Source organism: Syngnathoides biaculeatus, chromosome 8 (assembly GCF_019802595.1).
Source record: "Syngnathoides biaculeatus isolate LvHL_M chromosome 8, ASM1980259v1, whole genome shotgun sequence".
NCBI classification, from domain to species: Eukaryota; Metazoa; Chordata; class Actinopteri; order Syngnathiformes; family Syngnathidae; genus Syngnathoides; species Syngnathoides biaculeatus.
The window spans coordinates 8,425,393-8,450,653 of record NC_084647.1 but is presented as its reverse complement, the minus strand read 5'-3'; the positions used below and the strand labels follow the sequence as shown (position 1 = coordinate 8,450,653).

The 25,261-nt window shown below is 45.4% G+C and overlaps 1 protein-coding gene across 3 annotated transcripts; it reads left to right on the top strand.

The window, feature by feature from the left end:
* Positions 1–735: 735 nt before the first annotated feature.
* cluha (clustered mitochondria (cluA/CLU1) homolog a) lies at positions 736–25,174 on the top strand. Of its 3 annotated transcripts, none has more exons than XM_061827111.1 (27): positions 736–1,108; positions 6,469–6,650; positions 6,716–6,887; positions 7,916–8,059; positions 8,157–8,284; positions 8,438–8,592; positions 9,325–9,450; positions 9,543–9,690; positions 10,345–10,437; positions 11,646–12,080; positions 12,855–13,114; positions 13,920–14,302; positions 14,815–14,916; positions 16,201–16,301; positions 16,408–16,560; positions 17,097–17,159; positions 17,266–17,510; positions 17,588–17,672; positions 18,801–18,954; positions 19,577–19,716; positions 20,022–20,102; positions 20,185–20,310; positions 20,917–21,038; positions 21,121–21,214; positions 21,282–21,416; positions 21,564–21,637; positions 23,322–25,172. In XM_061827111.1, exons 1-27 carry the CDS (start codon positions 973–975, stop codon positions 23,446–23,448), a joined length of 4,164 nt encoding a protein of 1,387 aa, XP_061683095.1. In that variant the 5' UTR covers positions 736–972; the 3' UTR covers positions 23,449–25,172. The 3 variants fall into 3 exon arrangements, with proteins under 3 accessions (XP_061683095.1, XP_061683096.1, XP_061683097.1); XM_061827112.1 differs by having other exon boundaries at positions 737–1,108; positions 13,920–14,215; positions 23,322–25,170; XM_061827113.1 differs by lacking the exon at positions 736–1,108 and adding an exon at positions 1,759–1,883 and having other exon boundaries at positions 23,322–25,174.
* Positions 25,175–25,261: the final 87 nt, after the last annotated feature.

Sequence of the window (25,261 nt, the reverse complement as noted above, 5' to 3'; positions counted from 1 at the left end):
TGCAGATGTTTGTCTCCATGTGCCCTATGATTGGCTGGCGACCAGTTCAGGGTCTCCATTGACAGTTAGGATGGGCTCCAGCGCTCCCCGTGACCCTCGTGAGGATAAGTGGCGAAGGAAATGGATGGATATTTCTGTAATATCAAATCTGTCTTTTCAAAGATGTGGAAGTGACTTTCGAGGACTGTACCGAGACCCGAAAGTTTGCACAATTTCAACAAGATGGCTCTAGTGGGGCGGCACGGTGGCTCTGAGAACCCGGGGTTCGATCCCAGCCCTCCCTGTGTGGACTTTGCACGTTCTCTCCGTCCCTGTGTGGCTTTTCTCCGGGTGGGCACTCCGTTTTCCTCCCACATCCCCAAAACATGCAACATGAATTGGACACTCTAAAAATGCCCCAACGGGGGGATTGTGAGTCGGCTGTTTGTCTTGATGCGATTGGCCGACCCCGCCTCCTGCTCGTTGACAGCTGGGATAGGCTCCGGCACTCCCTGCGACCCTCGTGAGGATAACCGGCTAAGAAAATGGATGGATGTATAGCTCTAGCGATATTCCAAGCGATTAATAACTTATAAATAAATGCCAATTGATAAGTAAATGGAGTCTAGATCATCATTACGTCAGCGTAGATGCATTTTGAGACACTGTTGTCAGGTAGTAGCAAAATGTTTCCTTGGGAACTCTCACAAGAGCATTTGAGTGATTTGTCGCGCGCGGCTTTCCGTTGTGGCCTCAACTCGCGGGCGGAGCCAAGCGCGCAATGGCAAAGAGGTCAAGAGGCGGAGAGAAGGAAAAAGCACGTGTGGTCCACACAGCATTGTCCTTCTTGAGCACACTTGTTTTTGCCCCGGAGCCCGTCGGTCTCCTTCGCATGTAGACAAACACGAGGGCCCCCGAAGCACAGCAAACCGTCTCGTCAGCAGTCCCCCTTTGATACTGTCACGCGGTTTTTGTTGTTTTTTTTTTTGGAGCATGGTGAGCAAGACGGACGACACCCCGGCTTCGGCGCCTGGTTGCGGTCCGGTTGATGCTGCGGAGGAAGCCGGGGATGGAGCTCAGGACGCCCACGAGAGCAGCAGGACGCATTTGAAGGAAACGTGCGGCTGCGGTGAGCCGCCGTTTCGGCCTGTCTGCCCCCATGAATGCGGTGGTCGCCTTCTATTTTGACTGACGTCCCCGTTTAAATCCAATCCGCTGGTGTGTCACTTCACCCCGAAGTTAAAAATTCCCCGTGATGCACGAATAGTACCTGCCGAGTATCTAAACTACGCAACGGCGAAATACAAATACAACGGCGGAGTGTTTCCATCCGTGTGCCACAGCGACCGAGTGCCCGCCTGACCCTGGATGCCGATGCACAAATTGCTAACACAAACAATTTCACCGACATGCTAACGCCAAGCGCCTCGGACGTGTCGGGGAGGAATTTGCAACCGCAGAACTTTCTAATTTGAATCGATAACCCAAAAAGACGAACTATCCGAAGTTGAAGTCATTTGCGCAAACTCCTCGTGACGTACGCGATACTGAAGGTCACCTTCAATGGCGTCGCACATTTTCCGCATGAACACGGGGAGGTTGCTGTCAAAGCTTTTCCTTAAATATGCATCCCGCGCGTTATGAACTCTGCTCACATTTAAATCATTGATTTTACGTCATCAATATACGCTACAACTCTATGTGAAGGCAACAAAGCGCCCGGTAGCCCGTCGAGACGCTTCCCCGGCGTCGCGTCCTCCCCCGCCGCTGCGGCTGAAGTCCGGTGTCCCTCCGCGACCGGGAAGCGGAAGTCGCGAGTTGTTACATAGAAAAAGTCATGAAGGTGTGTTCGCCGTGAGAGGGAAGGTTACCCCCCCCCCCCCGCATATGAGACATGCAGGCTGGTGAGTATTCGGCGAGGTAAAGTTGTGGCGTGGAAGCACCGCGGCCGTGTTGCGAGTTTGACACCCAGCCGAAGAGAGGGGGGGGCGGGCAGGCAGGCAGGCAGGCGGGCGGGCGGTCGGCCGGCCGGCCGGGCAGGCAGGCGGGCGGGCGGGCGAGAAGTTACACAACTTGGGAAGCAACTCACTTTGCAGCCTGCGTGGATGTCATGTGGCACATTTTTTTTTTTACTCTCGTTTGACAAGAAAAGACCATTGGCCTGTTTGTCGCACCAATCCTCATGTGATAAGGAATCCTTTGCCTTTATAAATATCCACATTATTGTTGTTGTTGTTGTTGTTGTTAGCCCCGGGCTCAATTATTTCGCGTACGTCTTCAAAAAGTACCCTTGCCGGCTCTAATTAACCGCACATTCGATACGTTTTTGCATTGTGGTGATGATACAAGAAAGTGACCACATTTCAGTCACTTCTCCCAAAAGTGTATCTTTTTGCAAATATGTGGATTGATGCCCAATCGTTCTTTAGCCTGTGCATGAAAGGACATAAGTCAGTTTTCCATCATTTTATTGGGCCAAGGCACACTTTTAACATTTTGTAAAATCTTACAAACATCAATGATGTAAAAAGTAAATAAACTATGGCCCAAGTTCCAATCAAGCAACATCACAACTCTCGTGTGGGATTGACATTGTACTCGTTGCTTCAGTGGTTTTCCAATACTACCCCGAAAAGTACTTGGCTATCTGAGTACCATTACGATGACCAACATTCACCCCAAAAACCTGCACGGTAGACTATAAACTGCCTGATGTGCAAGTAGTTAAAAACAAGCCAGTGGCTTTTTTCTCAAAAAGTACATGTACTGTTAGCTGCTGTAAAATTATATACAGTTAACAGTGATGCAAAGAGATCCAGACTTAGGTATATGAAAATATAAAACGAATGAAAGAGTTATTGCTTAAAACATATATTCAAAACATTTCATTCCGCGCTCGTTCATTCTCAGTGTATCTTTTGCGTACCGCTCGTGGCACCCAAGCCGCACTTTGAGAATCGACGCTCGTATCATCACGGCGACGATTTGGTACCTAGATGATGACAGTATAGATTTGATATGAAGTCCAATATTGCAACCTTGAATGTGATATCGCGTTCATCTACAACGGTTGTACGACTGCCATTTATTAGTTTGACTAGCAACAAACAAATAATGATTTGTCTACTCTACCAATTCCGCAAACAGTCGCACGAGCCTCGGCGTCGCCGGTTAGCCTCACGTGCTCATGAGTCAAAGCATGAACATTGATCAAAATTAAAGCGATAAAGCTCGTTTTGCTGTTGCCTCGAGTTGGGCGAGAGTCAACCTCACATGAAGACGTGTCATGCTGTGACTTCATTTAGTGAAGGCCTCCGCGGCAAGCAAGAATTACACACATCGTAGTCTGGAAACGCAAAATGAAACCAATTAACTGTGCGCATGGTAGCAGTGTGTCGAGCTGCCGTTTGTACGGTTATTCTGGTTATTCTATCAGTTCATCACATCGCAATCCTCCAAGAGTGCCGACTTCTACTCATGCATCAAGTATGAGGCATGGGTAGATGAATAAAATCTAAAATGTACTAAAAAGTAAATAAACAGCATTCAGATGAAAGCCCCCATCCACCGGTAGATAATAACCAAAAGAAGCTGTAATGAACACATTTATTACACATGAATAGCGTTCTGATCAAAGCAGAACAACCACATGTCTGGTCCCAATTTTGCAAGCAACCTTTTAATCTCCGTTGACATGGAACATCCCACATTTAGGTTGATTAAGATCACGAGTTGAGTCATCTATGCACGACGCATGCAGGTTGAACGGGCCCAAAAAAGTGTGTCCCAGGCCCAGTCAGGGACGACGCTCTTTGTCGTTAATGCTCCCGAGGCAGGTGAAGGGTGACTGGGTTAATCCCGGGGAATCACCGACACCCTCGCACCGTTGCCCCCGCTCGCAAGCTCATCTGATTGCTTTAGATGAGGAGACTTCCTGCCTCTGTTACTGTAATCAAGCCGAACATCTACCGAGGCCCAATTTCACAATTCCACATCCCACAAATCATTTTCCCTGTGACACAGTCTGTAAATATGTTTCATCTGCATCCAGATTGCTTTCCCTTTCAACGTGATACCGAGTGACATCATCTGCTCATCTACCGGCTTCTTTTTTCTTTTTCTTTTTGTAGCTCTCAAACTCTACTCCAGAGGTCCATCTTGATTTTCCTCCTTGGCTACAGAAATAAAAAAAAAAAAAAGTGTTAGTCGTGTCCTGACTGGGCATCTGCGTAGCCATATGCATAAAAAATACTGTTAATACTTTGTAGACTTAATTTTTACTTAGCTTTGACAACCATCTGTGATGATATAGGCTTGCTGCTCATATAAAATATGATGATTATTGTCGTTCTCATATGAAACATTCTTGAAAATTAATACAAGCACACTCACAGAAATGTACCACTTTTGGCCACACACGAGTTTTTAAGACTTTGGAGAACTTGCACGGCCAACTAAATTCTTGGAACAGTGTCACGACCACTTGTGAGCGTTAGTATCGCAGTCAGTACTTTTTACAGGCATCTTAGTATTTCCATCTCATAGCATAGTTGATGTAAAAAAAAAAAAAAAAAAAAAGACTTGCTGAATAATTGTCATCACATACCGGTGCCACGGTCGAGCTTCTTGACTTTGGGTCTAATAGTTGTTGTCGTCCGTTACTGGGTTTTTCTAACCGATGAATTTGGCTAGCTGCAGTCTTAGGTTTACGAGTGAATTGCGATTTTTATCCTTTAACTGCGTCCTCGCTTGCAATTACAAAGTTAAGTTTGTCAATCAGCAGAGATAATTATTTTTTTTTTGTTTTTTTTTTTTACTTATGTATATTTAAGTAAAGGACTGACGCTAAATAGTAGTAAGTAATGCTAAGTAACCCTATGTTGATGTATTCTGAGCATGAAAATAATACTTTAGAATAATTTCACGTGTGTCATGGTTGTCTGTATATGCCTTCTGATCGGCTAGTGACCAGCACGCGCTGTACTACTCTGCGAGGATGGATACTCCACTGCTCAATATTATTTCAAATTATGAATATATTAACAATCTGAAGTTTATGTTTTTTACCTCCTGCGATTTCACCGCTTTCACGAATATTTCAAGGTTTTCTTGTCATGAATTTTGGTACTGTGGTAGCACTACCTTAGCTGTTGGATAAACAACACCAAAATGCTGAAGAAAAAGGAAAAAGACACACGTGGGGAGGGAAATCTCTTGATGCCGGTGGAACTGAGGTTATTATTATTTTTTTTTGGGTGGGGGGGGACTAAGAGGCATCTTTTTCCTTTGCAAAGATTCTTATTCCAGTTAATGGTGCAAAAATGCCACTTGCTTTCCAACCAGGTGTGTTAGCTCAACTATCTTAAAGGTTGTGGCGCGTCTTATCCCCGGTTTAGGACAATTGAAGCCGCGGTTTTGTATTCCGAGCCCCGGCTGCTGTGACTGCGCTCTCTCTCTCTCTCTCTCTCTCTCTCCTCTCTCTCTCTCTCCTCTCTCTCTCTCTCTTTCTCCCCCCCCCTCCTTCAGTTGTTCCCAGCGCTGGTCATGGTCTAGTTTAGAAAGCTCCTTCCCCCCCCCCCCCCCCCCAGTTTAGCAACCCTGACACTGTTGCCCTTGAGGGTGATCAAAGACGTGAGCGCACATGCTTGCACGCACACACAAAACAACTGCATCCCATTTTATAGTCAGACTCAGTCCAGCAGCTCAATTTCCATATTCTTTGACTGAAAATGATATTTACTTCAGGAGATAATGATGCGACATGCATGGTCAGGAGATGTTTGCCCTTTTAGCTAATGTGTTTAAGTTGATCATAAATGCAACTTAGAGGTTGCAGTTTTGAAAAAATATATATTTTTAACAACATTTCAGCAATGTCATACTTCTATGGCTGCTTCCAATGTCTCTTATTTAATATAAATGATCATTTTATAACTTGCCGTGTCATCACAGGAAGAAAATGTGTGACAGAAGGGATGTCAATCATTTGCATACAAACACACCAGCCTTGCTCTCTGTACACCCAGCAGACTCATACATACTTTTTTTTTTTGGTTTGGGGGGGCAGATTAATCATACAAACACATGTGACTGGCTCAAACAAATAATTTTTCATTCTATTTTATTGTTGTTTTATGCAGGAAGGAGTGTTCAAAATGTGCATTTTTAGCGCATCATTTTGAAGCATTAATGCTTAAGAGTTACCAATGGAAATTATCCTGTCCAAAAAAAAAAAAAAATCGTAGTTTTGTTTGTCTAGGTTAAACGTCTCGCCTGAACCGTTGGTGTACATTTCATGAGATCTTTTTCATCCAACGTCCAGCTCTGTGTGCTTTTGTTGGTGACCTGTCTGGCTGGCAGGACATCAGCTGCTCACGTGGTTCAGCAGTCCGGAAGGTTTTGTTGCAGCGTGTTTTTTGTCTGCGTGCACGTGTATCTTTTGTGCTCCCCGGAAAGTGAACGCGAGACGCGGTTTGCGTTTCCGTGCAGACGCAGTCATGGTGAATGGCGGAGGGGCGCATGAGCACACGGAGGTGTTGGAATCCAAGAAGGGCGGCAACAGTGAAGTCAACGGCGGGGATGAGTCCAATGAGCAGGAGGTGATCGTCATCCAGGACACGGGCTTCACCGTAAAGATCCAGGCGCCCGGAGCCGAGCCCTTTGACCTCCAGGTACAGAAGAAATCGTGCAAATTTTGCTGGACGTTTCCTCACCTCCTCCGCTTCTTTCGCGTCAGGTGTCCCCTCAGGAGATGGTGCAAGAGATCCACCAGGTGCTGATCGACCGAGAGGACACCTGCCACCGCACGTGCTTCTCTCTGCAGCTGGACGGGAATGTCCTGGCCAACTTCGCTGAGCTCAAGTCCATCGAAGGCCTGCAGGAGGGCTCGCTGCTCAAAGTGGTGGAAGGTCAGCGGCGGTTCGGACTCGCGACCATCTCCTGAATAAAAAGTCGCGAACGATGACAAAGCAGTTCAGCCAAACAAAGTGTTTGTAAGCTGTGAAATGTGCGCATAACTGCCCAATTGTACACATTCCAGAGCTACCCAATTTCCTCGGGACTGGATTTAGCCGCCGTAATTCATGTATGACTGCTGGAGGGCTTGTGAAAAAGGGTGAGAACATGAAACCTGCCTTCACCGGCATCGTTTTGTATGAGATCCAGCTGGACAAACCGTTTCAAGCGATTCCTTTCATTTGTTCAGCCTCTCGTATCAGAGTCAAGTTTGAATATCTTGCAGTCATTTCTCCATTTCTGACTTCTCCAAAAGTTGTCACGTCTGTTGGAATAATTTGTCGCCACCGAGGCTCTCGGTGCGATTTGAATGCGACATGAAAAATGTTTACAAAAAGGAAATAAGGAAATGTGAAATGTTTGCTTTCTCATCTTCCTTTCAACTACACATTTATACCAAGTGAAAGGATGAAAGTAACATATTTAAACTGGGCTTGGAACAACAAATTGGACTTCATGAAGATTCAGAGGAGCCCGAGCCTCTGAAAATCAAATCTTTTGTACTATTTATGTTTACCGTGGGCGGCGCGGCGGCTCATGTGGTAAAGCGTTGGCCTCTCAGTTCTGAGGACCCGGGTTCAATCCCAGCCTCGCCTGTGTGGAGTTTCCAAGTCCTCCCTGTGCCTGCGTGGGTTTCCTCCGGGTGCTCCGCGATTGGCTGGCGACCAGTTCTGGGTCTACCCTGCCTCCTCCCCGTTGACTGCTGGGATAGGCTCCGGCCCTCCCCGCGACCCTCGTGAGGATAAGCGGCAAAGAAAATGGCTGGATGGATGGATGGACGTTTACCGTGGCAAAAGGATTGCTGCGAAAGAGTCACAAAGCGACCGTGCTTGCGGGGGCCCCGAGTCCTTTGCGCAGTCGTTTTTAAACAAAAAGCGCATGAACGTTGGTCTTGAAAGTGTTTTTGTTCGTACTTGCCCAGAGCCATACACGGTGCGTGAAGCCCGGATCCACGTGCGCCACATCCGAGACCTGTTGAAGAGCCTGGACCCGTCGGATGCCTACAACGGCGTGGACTGCAATTCCCTCTCCTTCCTCAGTATCTTCACAGACGGAGACCTCGGAGGTAGCGTGAGGTCGCCGCAGAATCCTGCGACGCCGGAATTTGGACAAGAACAAAATGCGGCGGACCTGTGAATTTGTTCTTTGTTCTTTGAATGCAGAGAGCGGGAAACGGAAGAAAAAGGGCAGCGAGCTGGAGCAGATTGACTGCACCCCGCCAGAGCACATTCTCCCGGGCAGTAAAGAGCGCCCACTGGTACCGCTTCAGCCGCAGAACAAGGACTTGAAGGTACTTCTGTTGCCGCTACGCAACGTAGGTCTGTACTGTTAGTTTTCAAGGGTAGCCAAATAACTGTTTCGGGCCCCCCTGCTAATGCGGTGGCGATTTTGTAGCGGTTTAATGTGGAGTGTGGACCCCCCCACCCCCGTCTTTTCTGAACAGCCCATGCAGTGCCTGAAGGTCCTGACCATGAGCGGCTGGAACCCTCCCCCCGGTAATAGGAAGATGCACGGCGACCTCATGTACCTGTACATCGTGACAGTAGAAGAGCGCCACGTCAGCGTCACTGCCTCTACACGCGGCTTCTACCTCAACCAGTGAGTCGACTGTTTCGGGTGCTCTTAAGTCCGGTATGTGCTTCGGGTAGAACATTCCGGACTCGTTTGCAGCATTTTAAATTGGAAGCATGCGGTGGCCGGCCGCAAAATTAGGCACAGACTCATGAATAAATGACATCTAATTAGTTGTTCTCTTTATTGTAGATCATAGCTCAAGAGAACAGTTTTTTTTTTTTTTAATTTTGTTTTCCAGTGTGTACAAGTGGACTTAATGAAGAGGTTTTGTGTGTGTGTGTGTGTGTGTGTGTAGAGCCTGTTTTTAAAAAAAAAAAAAAAAAAAAAAAGCTTTGTGATGTTGTGTAGTTCTACACTTGTGTAAACCAGTTGCAAACGTTGCAACATGTCCAATCAGATGTCAATCAAAACTAATTCTTTCATTGCATTCGGGTGTCTGGTAATTGTCTGGTATATGGATTTCTTAAAATTCCGTCAACAGAGGACTATGTTGCAAGTAGTGCAAAAACTCATGATGGTTATTTAGGGTTAGCATCTAGATAACAATTTTATTGTCTCATTATTTCAATTAATTTAGTTGACTACTAGAGTCGTGTGGAGAAGCATGCAGAATGGTTTATTTTGCTGTCATGCTCGTAATTTTGCTGCTCACTTGTGTCAATGACATCGGATGACATTGGGGAGTCGAATGGAGGTCAGACCCTGAAAAGTCTTCTTGGGCTTGACTTCACATTGTTATTTGTTTCTGTTTTTCAGGTCAACTACCTACACCTTCAACCCTAAACCAGCCAACCCCAGTTTCTTGAGCCATTCTCTGGTGGAACTATTGAGCCAGATCAGCCCTGCCTTTAAGAAGAACTTCACCGCTCTGCAAAAGAAAAGGTGAAAACGCGTTAGAAGTTCTGTTTGGACTGGCCGGAGAAAATCCGCATCGTCGCGAGTTCCACCTTTTGTTTATTTTGTGTGGCTCGCAGAGTCCAGAGGCATCCCTTCGAGCGAATAGCCACACCTTTCCAAGTGTACAGCTGGACGTCGCCACAGGTGGACCACGCCATGGACTGCGTTCGGGCCGAGGATGCCTACACTTCCCGCTTGGGTTATGAGGAGCACATACCGGGACAGGTACGGGTAACAATTTGTCACGTCACGTTACGCTCGCCGCATACTAAATGAGTTTCACCAGTTTTTCTGCTATTGAAATTTGAATCATAGGTGAAAGGTGTCGCATGGTCACAAATGTGGCGTTACGTGATCTTCATTTCCGCGCGGCGGGCGAGAGCCAGCTCGTTGCTGCCAAGTTGTACCAAATGCGTGTGCCTACGTGTAGTTTAGTTATAAATAGTCACTATTTCTCGTTTTAGATGTATATTTATCTTAAGTGCAATTAACGTCAGTATCTGCTATCATTTCTTTATTCGTCCTCATGGAGAGAGATTATTATAATAACTATAGTTAGTGACATTATCGTGAAATCCTTCTGCTTTTTTGAACCCCCACGACAACTGTCATGTTTTTTGTTGGTCAGTGAAATAATGTATGTATAACCTCAAAACATAGTTTGCCATTAGAACATGTTGTCGGTAGGCGAGTTGCTGGGTGGGCTACCGTCAGTAACCGACTGACAATTTGTTTGTGTTTGGCTGTGTTGCTCTCTGCGTGGCAAGCATGAGCTCTCTTGAGATGATAGCGGAATCTTGGATAATAAATTGTACCTCTACGAGACGATAATGTCCCATTTTGATTTTGATTTTTAAACCTGTTTTTGCACGTCTTCAGACGAGAGATTGGAATGAGGAGCTTCAGACAACAAGGGAGCTTCCACGGAAGAACCTGCCGGAGCGCCTGCTGAGGGAGCGAGCGATATTCAAGGTACTGTTACTTCTCAGTCTTAACCCATTCATGGGCAGGGTGGCAATTTTTTTTTTGCCTTATTGAGATAAAAGCCACATTCAAGGAAATCACACTTCTTTTTCGTTTAACGCATAAAACATAAAACAAAGGGCAAAAATAAGATGTACCCTCTCGCGGGCAGCGTCCCAAACCTGGGACGGGTATGTTATCAGTTCTGTGAAGTGGTACATACTAGAGATATGTTTAATTCTTATTCTCGAACGACACTTACGCATTAATGATCATGATGGATCTGCATTTTGAAGGCAAACTTGGTTTCTCCCTCTCTTCTCTCGGAAAACGCTCCATGTGTACTCGAGGCGGCCGTGTTGGGTCAGGGAGGAAAAGGAAATAACTCCGTGCTAACGTTGACCGATGACTTATCCTCTCCTGATACCAAATCATGGCTTCAGATTAAAACGCTTCAGTATTTTGATATACTGAAAGCTATAATGCGGTGAAAATCATGCTGTCCCAAAAATGGGACGCTGCCCATGAGTGGGTGTAATATTTTACTGAATAAATTGCATAATTCCAACACTTTGACTGACAGATTATCCCGATTGAGCTGCGTGACAGTCTAAACACTAATCTAAACACAAATTATTGAAACAAAAATCAATCCAACACCAATACATCCATTCATTTAGTAACGCTCACGTTTACTCTCGACCTCATGCCCATCTGATCAATGTGATCGTTATCTACCGATAATCAGAACTTTATGCTGATCGTCTTTCAAGTCATTTGCCGATCCAATCACCGATTTCACTGAGATGCTCCGCACAAGACATTTATCTATCTCCGCGTCGCCATCGCGTATGAATCCAAAAGGTAATTTGTTTTTGGCCTTGTCTTGTGGCGCAGTACAGTAACTAGCTAATGGTCAATGAAAGTTTCTTTTCAAACTTGTCAGTGTGGGATTATTTGGAGGTTTCTCATGCAGACACGTTATTTGCAGTCTGTGCACAACTGAAGTACGATGAGGGGGAACCTGGTCTAAATCCTTCAAGACACCAATTTTTTTTGGGGTGACCTGAAGTAATGTGCACGAGGAGGAGCATGCTGCGTTCAAGCAACATTTAAGAAATGTGTAAATGAAGACGTGGCCTCACCTTAATTGCAGAGAAGATGCCACCGCTGTGTGAATGAGGACTTTATCCGAATCTCCCTCATCGTCTTTTCAGGTCCACAGCGACTTTGCGGCAGCGGCCACTCGCGGCGCCATGGCGGTCATCGACGGAAACGTCATGGCCATCAACCCCGGTGACGAAACGCACATGCAGATGTTCATCTGGAACAACATTTTCTTCAGCCCGGGCTTTGACGTGCGAGACCATTATCGCGAGCTGGGCGGGGACGCCGCCGCCCACGCCGCCCCCACCAACGACTTGAACGGCGTGAGAGCGTACGGCGCCGTGGACGTGGAGGGACTCTACACGCTGGGCACGGTGGTGGTGGACTACAGGGGCTACCGTGTCACCGCCCAATCCATCATCCCTGGCATCCTGGAGCGCGAGCAGGAGCAGAGCGTCATTTACGGCTCCATCGACTTCGGGAAGACTGTCGTGTCTCATGGCAAATACTTGGAGCTTCTGGCCAAGACGAGCAGGCCCCTCAAAGTCAGTAACGCAATTACCGTAGTTCTCGGCCTACGGAGCGCACCTGGTTATAAGCCTCACCGACTACATTTGTCAAGGAATCACCGTTTGGTGCACACATACGCCGCAGCGGTGTAAAAGCCGCAAGTGCCCACATTGAAACGCGAGATAGTTACAAAGAAAGGCTGTACGCAGAAAGAGTTTAACGCGAGTGAATAGCGCTAACGGGGCCGGATAAAACAAAACTAACCGGTAAATATCACTGAGACACGACAGTAACACAGCGCTAACAGGGCCGGTAAAAGTCACTTCCTCGGCACGTCGATTCCACCGGTCTCGTTCTTACCTTTTCCGCTTGACTGCCCCCCGCCCCCGGCGGCCGTTAGAAAAAAATGCACAAATTAGCCGCATAAAGCGTAGAGTTGAAAGCGCGTGGAAAAGTCGCGGCTTGTAGGCCGGAAATTACGGTACGGTTTCTTCAAATAGCGCCTCCTCCTCTAATAGTCTTGTGTGTTTTCATTTGAAAACTTCAAGATCGTACATCTGTTCATAGGTGACAAAGAGTAATTGATAATAGGTGCTAACAGACCCAATGGTAAGGCAATAGCTCAGTTTATTCAGTCTCCTGAATAAAGGCAAACTAGCCTTGCGAAAGCCAAAATGAGCTGGCGGGTCTGTGCTCGCCGCATTGAGGTAATATCGTGGCTTTGTCATCGATTCTGTGGTCAGCGGCTCTTTCCGTCATTCCCTCCATCTTAAGAAAGAAACGATGCCTGTTCTGGCTTTTCATCTTAGGTCCAGCGGTACAATGTGCTCAACGAGAAGAATGAGCCAGTGGAGCTTTGCTCGTCGGTCGAATGTAAGGGCATCATTGGAAACGATGGCCGCCACTATATCCTGGACCTCCTCCGCACCTTTCCCCCTGACGTCAACTTCCTTCCTGTGGAGGGAGAAGAGGTAGCCCCGGAGTGTCAGCGCCAGGGTTTCCCCCGCCAGCACCGCCACCGCCTCGCCTGCCTTCGCCAAGAACTCATTGAGGCCTTTGTCGAGCACAGGTTCGTGTTTATCCTCTGTTGCGCTTTTAATGGGCCTGCTCTCGTGAAATGTATGATTTTTTTTTTTTTTTTTTTTTTTTTTTAGGATGTTATTAATGGAAAAAGTGACGTTTTTTTTTTTTTTTTTTTTTTTTTTTCACCACGAAACATGATTTTGACCAAAACGGCTTTTTGTAACTCCCGCCATGAAAATCCTCTCGAGGGTTTTGTTTTCGAGAACTAGCAGGAAGTGACGCGCAGGGCAGTAGCGCACTCGAGCGGTCTCGTCTGTTTATGCTAGTTTTACCTGCGGGCAGGTAGCTCGTTGTTCCTTAGCCAAAATGTCGGCTCGTTGCATTGCTGGATATTGCTCGAACACTCGGGAGGATGGATTCACTCTATAGACGTTTCCAAAAGACCCGGTTCGTCGTGAAAAAGGGATTGCACGGGTGCAAAAGACGAGAGCTTCGTGGGTTCTAAATGACAGGTAGGTTTGTATACAGCTACTAAAAAAAAAAAATAATAGTTTGGGGAGGGGGGGTGAGACGAAATCCGTAAGTCAGGGGGGCTAAATGTGTCGATCACAGCTTCGGCCAAGGTGGCTCATCTCCACCGCGGAAGGTGGGTCGGACGGGGAGGCGGTTTGGCCGTGATCCGCATATCATCTAAATATAGGTCGAAACGGCTCATATTTATTTTTTTCGTAGACGTGCAAGTCTTCTATGTATTTTTCATCGCAATATCCATTTTAGAATGTTTATAGGGATGACACTTGACCTTTAAGTAAAGCAACGTGTTTGTAATAGTGTATTTTGTCCCCGTTCAGGTATCTTCTTTTCATGAAGATGGCCGCATTACAACTCATGCAACAGAAGGCCAACAAAAATGAAAAACTTCCAGCCATCACTCAGACCTCTGAAACGGACTCCAATGCCGAGAAAGCACAAACCGCTGCCTCAGATTCAGGCACGCAGGTCTCCCCGGACGGACCGGACGTGCCGGTCGAAACAAACCGCAGCCTGGGTGTGAGCGATGGGGGCGAAATGACCCCAAAGACCGCTGCCAATGGGCCTTTGGAGCCTACGGCAACACAAAATGGGGAGTGCAAGAGCCCGCTGGAGGGTAAGGAGCTTGAGGAAAGTATTCCAGGATTAGCTCAGGCCAAAGAGCTGGCGGAGACCTTAGTCGGTGAAGACGGATCTGGTATCGGTACGTCCGAAAACCTCAAAAGGCCTCGACGGTGCTGGGGCAGCTACTTTAGTGGATCGGGTCAAAAAGAGAGAAAAGTAGTTGAAGTGTTATGACGTTCGAAAAAAAACAACGTCACAGTTGCAAAAGCGGCTTCAATCCACCTGGATAGCTTTGCCCGCGCTGTCCTCAGCCTGCATGGGGAAAGAATGTTGCCCCCCCGCTTCATGTTCCGGCCTGCTGAATGAAATCACCAAGAAAAAAAAAAAAAATAATAATAACATAATCATACACTTACTTTTTGTTGTCCATCAAGTTGAGAATGGCAAGACAGTTAAATGTGTAATTTGCCTGCCTGGTCCTGTGTGATTTGCACGTTGACACTTTTTTTATTTTTATTTTTTTAAATATTTTTTGGGTGGTGGTGAGTTTTGCACTAGTCCAATGTTTGCATGTTGCGTGTACTGCTCAGACAAAACGTTGTTTGTTTTAACCCGTTCTTCGGCTCACAAGTCTGATGTGGTCTCAAACAGACTCCAAAAGCCGCGAGGTGGTCCTGAATGCCTGCAAGGCCGTCGGCTCCATCAGCAACACGTCCTTCGACATCCGCTTCAACCCGGACATCTTCTCTCCAGGTAGGATTGGACGCTGTGTTTCATTTTCTTTGTCGCGTGATTGTTTATGCGCTATACGTAGATGGCACAGACGCATTAAAATGTAACCAAAGTGAAATGAACTTTATCCCAAGTCCATAGTTGTTTTATAGTTATTTATTTCCCTTATTGATTTGCCTTAATGTACTTTGGCGGAGTTCCAAATATAGTGCATAAAACCTTCATACCTCTACCTGAAATGAATTTAATTTCAGCTTCTTCCAGAGAAAACAGTCATTTACACTGATATTTAGGGCTTCACAATTATAATAATAATATATGTAATCATTATTTTTGATCAATTTTGTAATCATGAGTTGAGGAAAAATCTTTTCTGTTACATTTTGACAGACAATATGTAATTGCAGTGAAATTTGATTTTTTTTTTTTTTTTTTTAAATAAGAGTGATCCATATAACAATAAAAAATATAATTAAGGAAATTAAACTTTAGCAAGGGCTAACTGAATAAAATGTGCAATCACGATTTGTCATTTAATAGAAGCAAATATTAATATTGTTGCCATCTGTGCATCAACGTAGAAGGGAATAACATTAGTCTGCAAGCACCAACTTTTCATTTGAGGATCCGTGCGAATAGTGAATTTCCAAGGACTGCACGTCTTTGTTTTTCATGCACGGTTACAAAGTAAGAAGCAAGAAGCTCAACCGTTGCGATTTCCCTCTCTTTTTACCTCCCGGGGGGTGTTTTCATTGCGGTCAGGCCAGCCAAAAAGTTGCAGTCAAAGCAGCTGCTTGGTCAAAAGGATAAAAAGAAGAATTTTGAAGTTGGCACCAGACCAGTGCCAGAGTTGAATAAAGCCTTAACTTTGCGTCCGCCCCCTGGTGGCTGGCTGAATAGGTTGCGGGCACTGCTGCTCATGAAGCACTTTTCATAAACGGCGGTACCTCCATTTTAACTGTAAAAAAAAAAAAAAAAAAGCCAACGATCAGGGTTATTTAATTGTAGCAGCAATGATTACGATCATGATAAAAAAAAAAAAAATCCACGAATTGTGCACCCTGGAGACCGTCATATGTTTTACTGTTAAATTTGTGCAATTCTGCTCACAAAGAAGTGGATCCGCTGACAAACGAATAAAACTTTGAACAAACTAAGACTTTGGTTTACAAATTGGAGATGAGAATGTAAATATGAATTTGAATACTTTAGAATGAATATATGCTCCCTTATTGTAGCTCTTTGATTCGTTCATCCGGTTCACCTTCTCCAAGTGTCACTAACGAGTGTGCGTTGTCGAACCAGGAGTCCGTTTCCCAGACGAAAGCGCCGATGACATCCAGAAACAAAAGCAGTTGCTCAAAGATTCCGCTGCCTTCCTCATTTCATGCCAGATTCCATCACTGGTCAGTGACGCGTGCTTGACTTCGTTTCTGCGCCCGTTCGGGTTCATGTTGGAGGTCCGGCTGCAGACGTTGCGTCTGAGTTTAAAGTTGTGCACGTTTTCGCCAGGTCAAAGACTGTTTGGACCAAAGCGCTCTGCCCATGGACGGAGCCACCCTAACAGAGGCCTTGCACCAGCGAGGCATTAATGTGCGCTACTTGGGCACTGTGCTGGAGTTTGTGGACAAGACTCCTGCCAAAGCCCAGCTGGAACACTTCTATGTAGGTCTAAAGTTTTAGTAGCTTTGCACTTGACATACCGGGATATCGTGACAAGTAGAATGTCTGAGGAAGGCTTTTCATGTGGGGCTGGGATTCAAAATGTTGCAGGGCAGCGAGGAGTGAAATTAGAATAAAAATTGCATTCTAAGGCCAAAAGGCCCTTTTGCAGGCAAATTCTTGATTTCAAATGACATGAGCTGTTACACTAGATTCTTGATAACGTATTGTTTGTCGGAGTTGTGTCTTATGACACTTATGTGCGTGAAAATGTGTAAAACTTTTAATTAGATTACACCCGAAAGCCTTTGATTTTCTCAAAAGCTGACAGTGCGCCTTATATATGGATCACTATTGAGCCTTTGGTGCAGCCCATCTAATGGATGCATAGCATAACCCCACCCTCTACTGTATCATCTATTCTCTGCGCCTTATATAAGAGAAAAGTTTCAAAATAGGCCAGTCATTGAAGGTGCGCCTTGCGGTGTGGAAAATACGGTAGTTTTGCGTCATTCTAATGCATCCATCTCCATCTTTAGAGAATAGGAATCATTGAATTGATCACCAGATGTGCAAAGCATATCTTCAAGACATACCTCCAGGTTGGTAGCGTTCGGTATCCACGGTTTTTTTTTTTTAACAAATTTGCATGCTTGCGTTCTGACTAAAAAGATGACTTTTTTTTTTTTTTTTTTTGAAACCGTGAAGGGTGTCGAGCTCTCGGCTCTCTCCGCTGCTGTAAGCCATTTCCTGAACTGTTTCCTGAGCTCCTTCCCGGACGCCGTCGCTCACCTGCCGGCCGACGAGCTCGTGTCGCGGCGGAAAAACCGCAAGCGGCGCGTCAAGCTTCCCGGAAGCGGGGACAACACTGCGTGGGCCAGCCTGACGCCGAGCGAGTTGTGGAAGAACATCGCCTCGGAAGCGCAGAGTTACTACCACTTCACCATCCAATGGTAGTCACTCATTTTTTTGTACCTTTTTGCTGTTGAGCCGCCCGGCGCATTCTTATTTCCTCTCCCCTCTTCCGCAGTGAAAATGTGGACCAGGTGGTGGAGAAATACAATCTTCAGAAAATCACTTTGCTGAGAGAAATATCAGTCAAAGCGGGAATCCAAGTAGGTTTTGAATTTTTCTTCCAACTAACCGTCTTTCCGCACCAGGGCTCAACATGAACAATTTCTGCTACTTGTGAATGCGAATCTCACTCGCCCCACCCGAAAGCCCACTTGCCATCGCTTTCAACAAATATTCCATGCTTTTATTGCAACTGTTGATAATCCCTACGTCATATAAAACATATTATAGGTTTTGTTATTGTTTATTGGATCCATGTGACAAAAAATAGATAAAATAATAAAAACACCAATCTAGATTTTAAAAAAAATATGGTAAAAGTTTGGCAAATAACAAATGAAATGGCTAAATAATTACTTTTAACAAATGACTAATTTATAAAAAAATATGGCAAAAGGTTGGCACGATAACAAATGACTAAATTATGCCTTGTAGCCAATGACAAGTGAATAAAATACTAAATAATATTTTTATTGATCAGGAAATCTAGCAAGTCATCTTCCTCAGCACGACTCAATAGGAGCTATGAATTGCCAATCAGTGTGTAATTTCAAACACGCAGATTTGTTTGCAACACTGAGCGGATGCAGCCTTCAAAAATGTCTACAAATATTTTGTGTTGCCGTTTTAACACAATATATACAAAAGACTAATTGTGTCATGTCAAAATATTATAGTCATCGATGACAGCACTTATCATTTGTATTAAAAAAAAATATATACATATATATATATACACACACATACATATGACAACTACGTGGGACTTTCTTACCTCAGATTTTCCTTGATTTGTATTTCGATGTTCAACCATTCTTGACCAAAGCACGAGGCGGCCATTACGCCGTCGAAGGAGGCAGCTCATTGGCTTGTTCAGTCGAGCGCCAGCCAATCAGAAACTCGCATGTTAAGCTCTTTTTGTCACGTTGTTTCAGGCGATTTCGGCCGTGTATTATCAAAACTATCGAGTCGGACGCAATAATTTTTGAATAAATGCGAAATGACGATATTTCTGTGAAAATTCTCACGTGGCCGGTCGGGCAATCGTGCCGTACGTTTATTTTCCCGAAGATGCTTGTCGGGCAACCCGGGCAATCGTTAATGTTGAGCGCTGTACACTGTCATTTGTATTTATTTTTTTGGAAATAACATTTTGATTTGTTCTTCAGATACTAATAAAGGAGTATAACTTCGACAGCCGCCACAAGCCTTCGTTCACAGAGGAAGACATCCTTAATATTTTCCCGGTGGTCAAACACGTCAACCCCAAAGCCTCGGACGCCTTCCACTTCTTCCAGAGCGGTCAGGCCAAGGTGCAGCAAGGTCAGGCTCACGAGTTCACTCAATCAAAGATTGATTCTCCTGCGCATCCCACCTATTGGATTTAGTCTTATCTGGATCACGTTAAAAAATTTTTTTTTTTTTTTTTTTTTTTTTTTTTTTAATAGCTACTGGTGCGTACACTGTAAATTATATCAAGGTGTGCGCCCCAAAAATGTCAATCATTTGAAATATGGCAAATCAGACAGCTGGGAATAACATTTTATAAAGTTCTTCCTGAAAAATTCGTGGCATCACAATTCTAAAAGCAAACGTATGTATATTTTATAAGGCACTTGGCAAACTTTCACTCTGCGCACTGCCTGTGATTGACGTTTTCTGTTTTGTCATGTCCATATTTGTGTTCTCATTGCTTTGATATCGAATTTCCTAAATACATGCGGCATACTCCCATTCGAGCATAGTCATAAACACAAAGTGCCCTTTCACTGCAAGTGGAAAAAAGTCAAACGGGTTATAATTGACCAGAAGAGTTGGTTTTAAATTTGACTACAAAACGATGTCAACTTATTTTGAGAAATCGCCGCATTTCACAGGATTTGAGCACGCCTGGCAAGATGGTGGTCCTCGACCATCTTGTTTGTGTTTTTCTCCAAATCGGTAGGATTTTTGAAGGAGGGTTGCGAGCTGATCAACGAAGCCCTCAACCTGTTCAATAACGTGTACGGAGCCATGCACGTGGAGATCTGCGCCTGCCTCCGCCTCCTGGCTCGCCTTAATTACATCATGGGGGACCACGCTGAGGTACGCGCCGACATTTTCACAAAACACTACAACGACATCGGGATGTCTGATCATGAATTTGACGACGCGTCAGCATAATATTAATGTTGCATATATATATATATATATTTTTTTTTTTAAGGCATTTTAACGCAAATCCAACTATAAGGCTCCATTTGCGTGCCATTTTAAAGTGCATATTTGATTTGCGGCTGTGCTCTGATGTCGCGCGCTTTCAAATGCAGCTTCTCAAAGGTGCAGCACCCAAATTGGGTCGCAGCAAACATCCCTTACGTTCCAAATGTGCCCTTCCTCCGTCCCCGCAGGCACTCAGCAACCAACAAAAGGCTGTCCTGATGAGCGAAAGAGTCCTCGGCATCGAGCACCCGAATACAATTCAAGAATATGTAAGCGTTTGTCATCCGTCGTTGGCAGTTGTCGTGTTTGTGCCGGAGTTGTTTTATTTTGCTCAATTTCTTTGCTCTCCAGATGCATTTGGCTCTGTACTGCTTTTCCAACGGGCAGCTGTCCACCGCTTTGAAGCTGCTCTACAGAGCGCGGTACCTCATGTTGCTGGTGTGCGGGGAAGACCACCCGGAGATGGCGCTGCTGGATGTGAGTTCTGTTGGAGCGGGACTGAGCTCCCTCCGTTTCGGATGTGTGGCCCTTACGGTCTCAGTAAATTGTGTGGATGAATCACATATCCATGATGTCAAAAGGACGGAAATCCCGACATCGTGACTCCAGCACTGCGTAGTGCCATCTACTGGAGCTCTTTGGTCACTGAAAATAAAGAATACCTTCCCACACTTTGGCTATTTAGACCTCCGTTGAATAAGTGGCGACTATGAACTTTAATAGCGTGTCTTTCTTGGATGCCATCGACGACGCCGTTGATCGGATTGGCGAATTATGACCGATTATGACCACAAAAAAAAAAAAAATAAAATGCCAATCATCATCTCGGCCGATCAAATCTGTGTCAAGAAGCTGAAATGTCACATGTCCAATGCTGACCGGGTCAAGATTGTGCATGTGGTAGAATTTTGCATTCAACATGGGAAAACGTCATTGCTTTGTGTCAAATCATTTGTTCAATAGATAGATGGATACAGTAGTCTTAATAATTATATTATTAACAATGAATCAAAGTCTTAAAATCCAAACTAAAATTACTTCCTGAAACAAGCCCCACTTTGGTGAGCAGTTGTTTGTTTTCAGAGCAACATTGGCTTGGTGTTGCACAGCGTGATGGAATACGACTTATCGCTGAGATTCCTGGAGAACGCTCTGGCCATCAACACAAAGTATCACGGAACCCGGTCGCTCAAAGTCGCGCTCAGGTGGGGAACGAATACCGCGCCTCGCTCGCCGACGTCCGCGCGCAGTACTGACGTTGTCCTCCGCGCTTTTCTTTCTTCCCAGCCACCATCTCGTCGCAAAAGTTTACGAAAGCAAAGCGGAGTTCCGCTCCGCGCTTCAACACGAAAAGGAAGGCTACACTATTTACAAAAACCAGGTCGGCGTCAGCTCCTCGGATTTTGTCTCGTCCGGTCGGCGCCGTACTAAATGCGTCCGATTCTTAGATGGGCGAAGCTCACGAGAAAACCAAGGAAAGCTCCGAGTACCTGAAGTGCCTCACCCAGCAGGCTGTGGCCCTGCAGAGAACAATGAACGAGATCTACAAAAATGGCTCCAATGCCAGCATCACTCCCCTGAAGGTGACTGCCTCCAGCTTGGATCTTTTTCCACAACAGACCACAAACGTTAAACGCTTCTCTCATATATAGATATATATGTGTGTGTGTGTGTGTGTGTGTGTGTGTGTATATATATATATTTTTTTTTTTCCCCCTCTTCTCGTTCAGTTCACCGCTCCCAGCATGGCCAACATCCTGGAACAGCTCAACATCATCAACGGCATCATTTTCATCCCTCTAAGGTACACGCACGTCCCTGCGACACCAACAGCGCTTGGCACGGCTTGCTGCTGTCTGGTTTGAAACATCCATCCATTTTCTCAGCCGCTTATCCTCACGAGGGTCGTGGGAAATGCGGGAGCCTATCCCGGCTGTCAACGGGCAGGAGGCGGGGTACACCTTGAGCCGGTCGCCAGCCGATCGCAGGGCACGTCGAGACAAACAGCCGCACTCACAATCGCACCTCGGGGCAATTTAGAGCGTCCAATTAATGTTGCATGTTTTGGGGATGTGGGAGGAAACCGGAGTGCCCACCCGGAGAAAAGCCACGCAGGCACGGGGGAGAACACGCAAACTCCACAAAGGCGGGGCCGGGATCGAACCCGGTTGCTCAGAACTGTGAAGCCAAGGCTTTCCAGCTGATCCACCGTGCCGCCGACCTGTAACATTTTCCGCCCCAATTTAATATAAATATGTATTTTGTAGAGAGGAGTTTAATTTGTTTTTTTGTTTTTGTTTTTTTTTAAATGACGATCACGTGGTTGCACAAGTGCGCACACCCTCTTCTCACTTGGGGATGTGGCTGTGATCAGAAATGGCCGCTTACATTTAAACTCATGTTAAATTGGAGTTCACACAAAACTGCCAGAATTCAACGTGGCTCCGATCCCAACTAAACTTCCGATGCTCTTGTTTTTTTTTGAAACAACATGACACAAAAGTAGAAAACAAGGCACCAATAAATGATAGGGTTTTGGTCAATCGTTGGCAACGTGCTAGTTAGCAAATCTTTCTAACGGGCTGTGTCGAATTGACCATAGGTGTGGTTCTGTGGCTTTTCTCCGGATACTGCAGCATCCTCACAAACTTTAAAAGCACTAAAAAAAATTTAATAACGAAAATGAAGTTGTAACGTAAATGCCGGTGTGGGCAGCATTTGTTTTGACCACGACATCGGCTAGTGGCCCTCGGTACATTTGTCGGTGTCTTAAAAGCACTCGACTTTCACACCTTGTACAAATGAAAGTTATTGAAAACACGTTGGGTACACTTCAAGATGAAATGATGCGAAAACAACTTCCATTATTTCCCTTGGGAAAGGTTTTACAGTAAGTTTGAGCACTTGGATGTTGAAATTGGCGACTCGGTGGATCAAGCTAGCAAGCGTTGCCTCACCGTTCTCAGGTCCCGGGTTCAATCCCGGCTCTTCACGTGTGGAGTTTGCTTGTTCTCCCCGTGCCTGCAAGTGTGGCTTTTCTCCGGGTGGGCACTCCGGTTTCCTCCCACATCTCCAAAAAAATGCAACATTAATTGGACACTCGAAATTGCCCCTCAGCTGTTTGTATTTGTGTCCTGCGCTTGGCTGGCACCCAGTTCAGGGTGTCCCCCGCCTGCTGCCCATTGACAGCTGGGATAGGCTCCAGCACTCCCCGCGACCCTCGTGAGGACAAGCGGCTAAGAAGATGGATGGATGTTGAAAAGCATCCCGGAATGGATGGAAGCGGCAGCTCCTAACGCTTCCCAGCCAATCGCAGGGCTCGCGACCTTCATACATACTCAAAGTCCACAAAGCTGAGGCCGGATTTGAACCCGGGTCCTCAGAACCGCGAGGCGGATGCGCTAACCTGGAACTTACAATCAGTGCATCTTTCTAAGTCTTGAATTGAATTATTTTGGAAATGAATTTAAATCAATGGTGGGTTTCAGCCAAAAAGATCTGGAGAACCTGAAGGCGGAGGTGCAGCGACGGCAGCAGCTGCAGGAGCCGGAGAAGGTGGATCACCCCACGGAGGATAGCCCGCTGCAACTACAGGACAAAATTCCCGTTGATTAATTTCCAAAAGCCCTCAACAGTTATTATTATTATATATATATATATTATTTTTTTTGCTTTACGGAGGGTGAAGACCGTGCTGTAACAGTCTTGTCATTGTGCCCGCTGACCCAGGAACTGAGCAAACTATATAAGCGTTGAAATTAAACAAAAAAAACACACACACACACACACAAGGGGAGATATTGAGTATTTTTGAAGGGTCCAGAAAATACACTTTATGATGTATAGGACGAATGAAAACTGAGCCCAAAGTCCTACAAGGTAGGATGACGGAAGGGAGTCCAAACATCCAATAAATGTAACGTGTAGTGTGAGGAAATCCTGCCATTTTTGTGAAGTCATCTGGGCCCATAGAACTCACGAGATCCAAGTGGTGGGCTCACCAGTGACATTCTGTACCGGAGCCTTACAAGGCCCAGTTCCTTCGCCACGCAGGCGACCGACCACGCGCGGCGTCCGGAAGAGAGCCTTGACGAGCGAGTCTCGGCTTTCCGCTACTTGACGCTAAAATGCGATCCAAATTGACGTGTTTATTGGAATGTACCGCTCTTTCATTTTTCCACACCTCTGATGGTTCTTTAATCGAAGCTCATCATTTGTGCTGCCCGCGGAGTCCTAGAACCGAACGGCAAACCCGGGTTCTGTCTCCTTTGCTGGATTTTTTTTTTTTTTTAATTTTTTATTTCTCCCTCCCTCATATCAGCGAAACGTACACCGAATGATCTGATGGCGTTTTAGACGTGTTCCTTGAAGCCATGACTGTTTTATAGAAAATGTATAGAATGGGGGGAGGGGAGGAGGAAATGTATAAATCTAGATCAGATTTCAACGTGTTCTCGATGAATGGAAAAAAAAAAAAACTCCACGAGGCATCGTCTTGGAAAGCAGTTTCCTCGGCGTACCAACTGTGTTCCATCCATCTTTTATTTTGACGCATTAGGAAGACTGCGCGTGTACGTTTTGCATAATCCAACAGGAGCGCTGACAGGTGTGATTTCAACTTTGGCTCTTCAAATGTTTGATTTTTCTATGCATAGTTGTCATGTTAGATGTTTTTTTTGTTTTTCAAAATGAACCTCGTTCTCGGACAGACGCACGCTCGACGTATGTCCTGTCCTGGTTTCCCCGTGCGTGCTTTTTCCATCCGATCTTGGATTCTTTTCACGTGGAAGACGCCCCGCAAGCAATATGGAGGAATATCTTTGCACGTTTCCAGCAGCGATGAAAATTGACAAAAGCAGTTTTTTGGAGATGTACCCCCCCCCCCAAAAAAAAAAAAGTTTGTGCTTGTATACATGCAATGTAACTCTGCTGAAGCAACGTGTAACTTAATCTGCCGTGTATAAATGTTTGTGATTAAAGCAATATTGAGAAGGTGCTGGAAATGCTAACTGAAGATGACAAAAAAATCATTTTGACAACAAAACGAGAAGAAAGTCACTGCAATCGTTTTCCTGCATGTTCATGAGTCACAAGTGGACGCAGGTGAATATTTTCTTGATAAAGGTGATGATCCATCTTTGCCGTGGTTTAGTCTGTTTCGCGTGTTCCTTACTGTACTTTTTTTTTTTTATTTGACATGCATCCAATTATGGGCCAGTACCCCTCAATCAATACCAATAAATGTCCGCCAGGGGACGCGCTTTCACTTCGCAAAAACAAGGCGCTTGAACCTGATTAATTTTTAATCAATTGTTTGTCCTGCAGATTGTCCGTTTTTCACGACGTGTGATAGTTTGGAGCATATTTCGTTCAGTATAGACCGTCTGCTTTCAAAAATAGTATGAAAAATATTTGGTTGAGTAAAAAT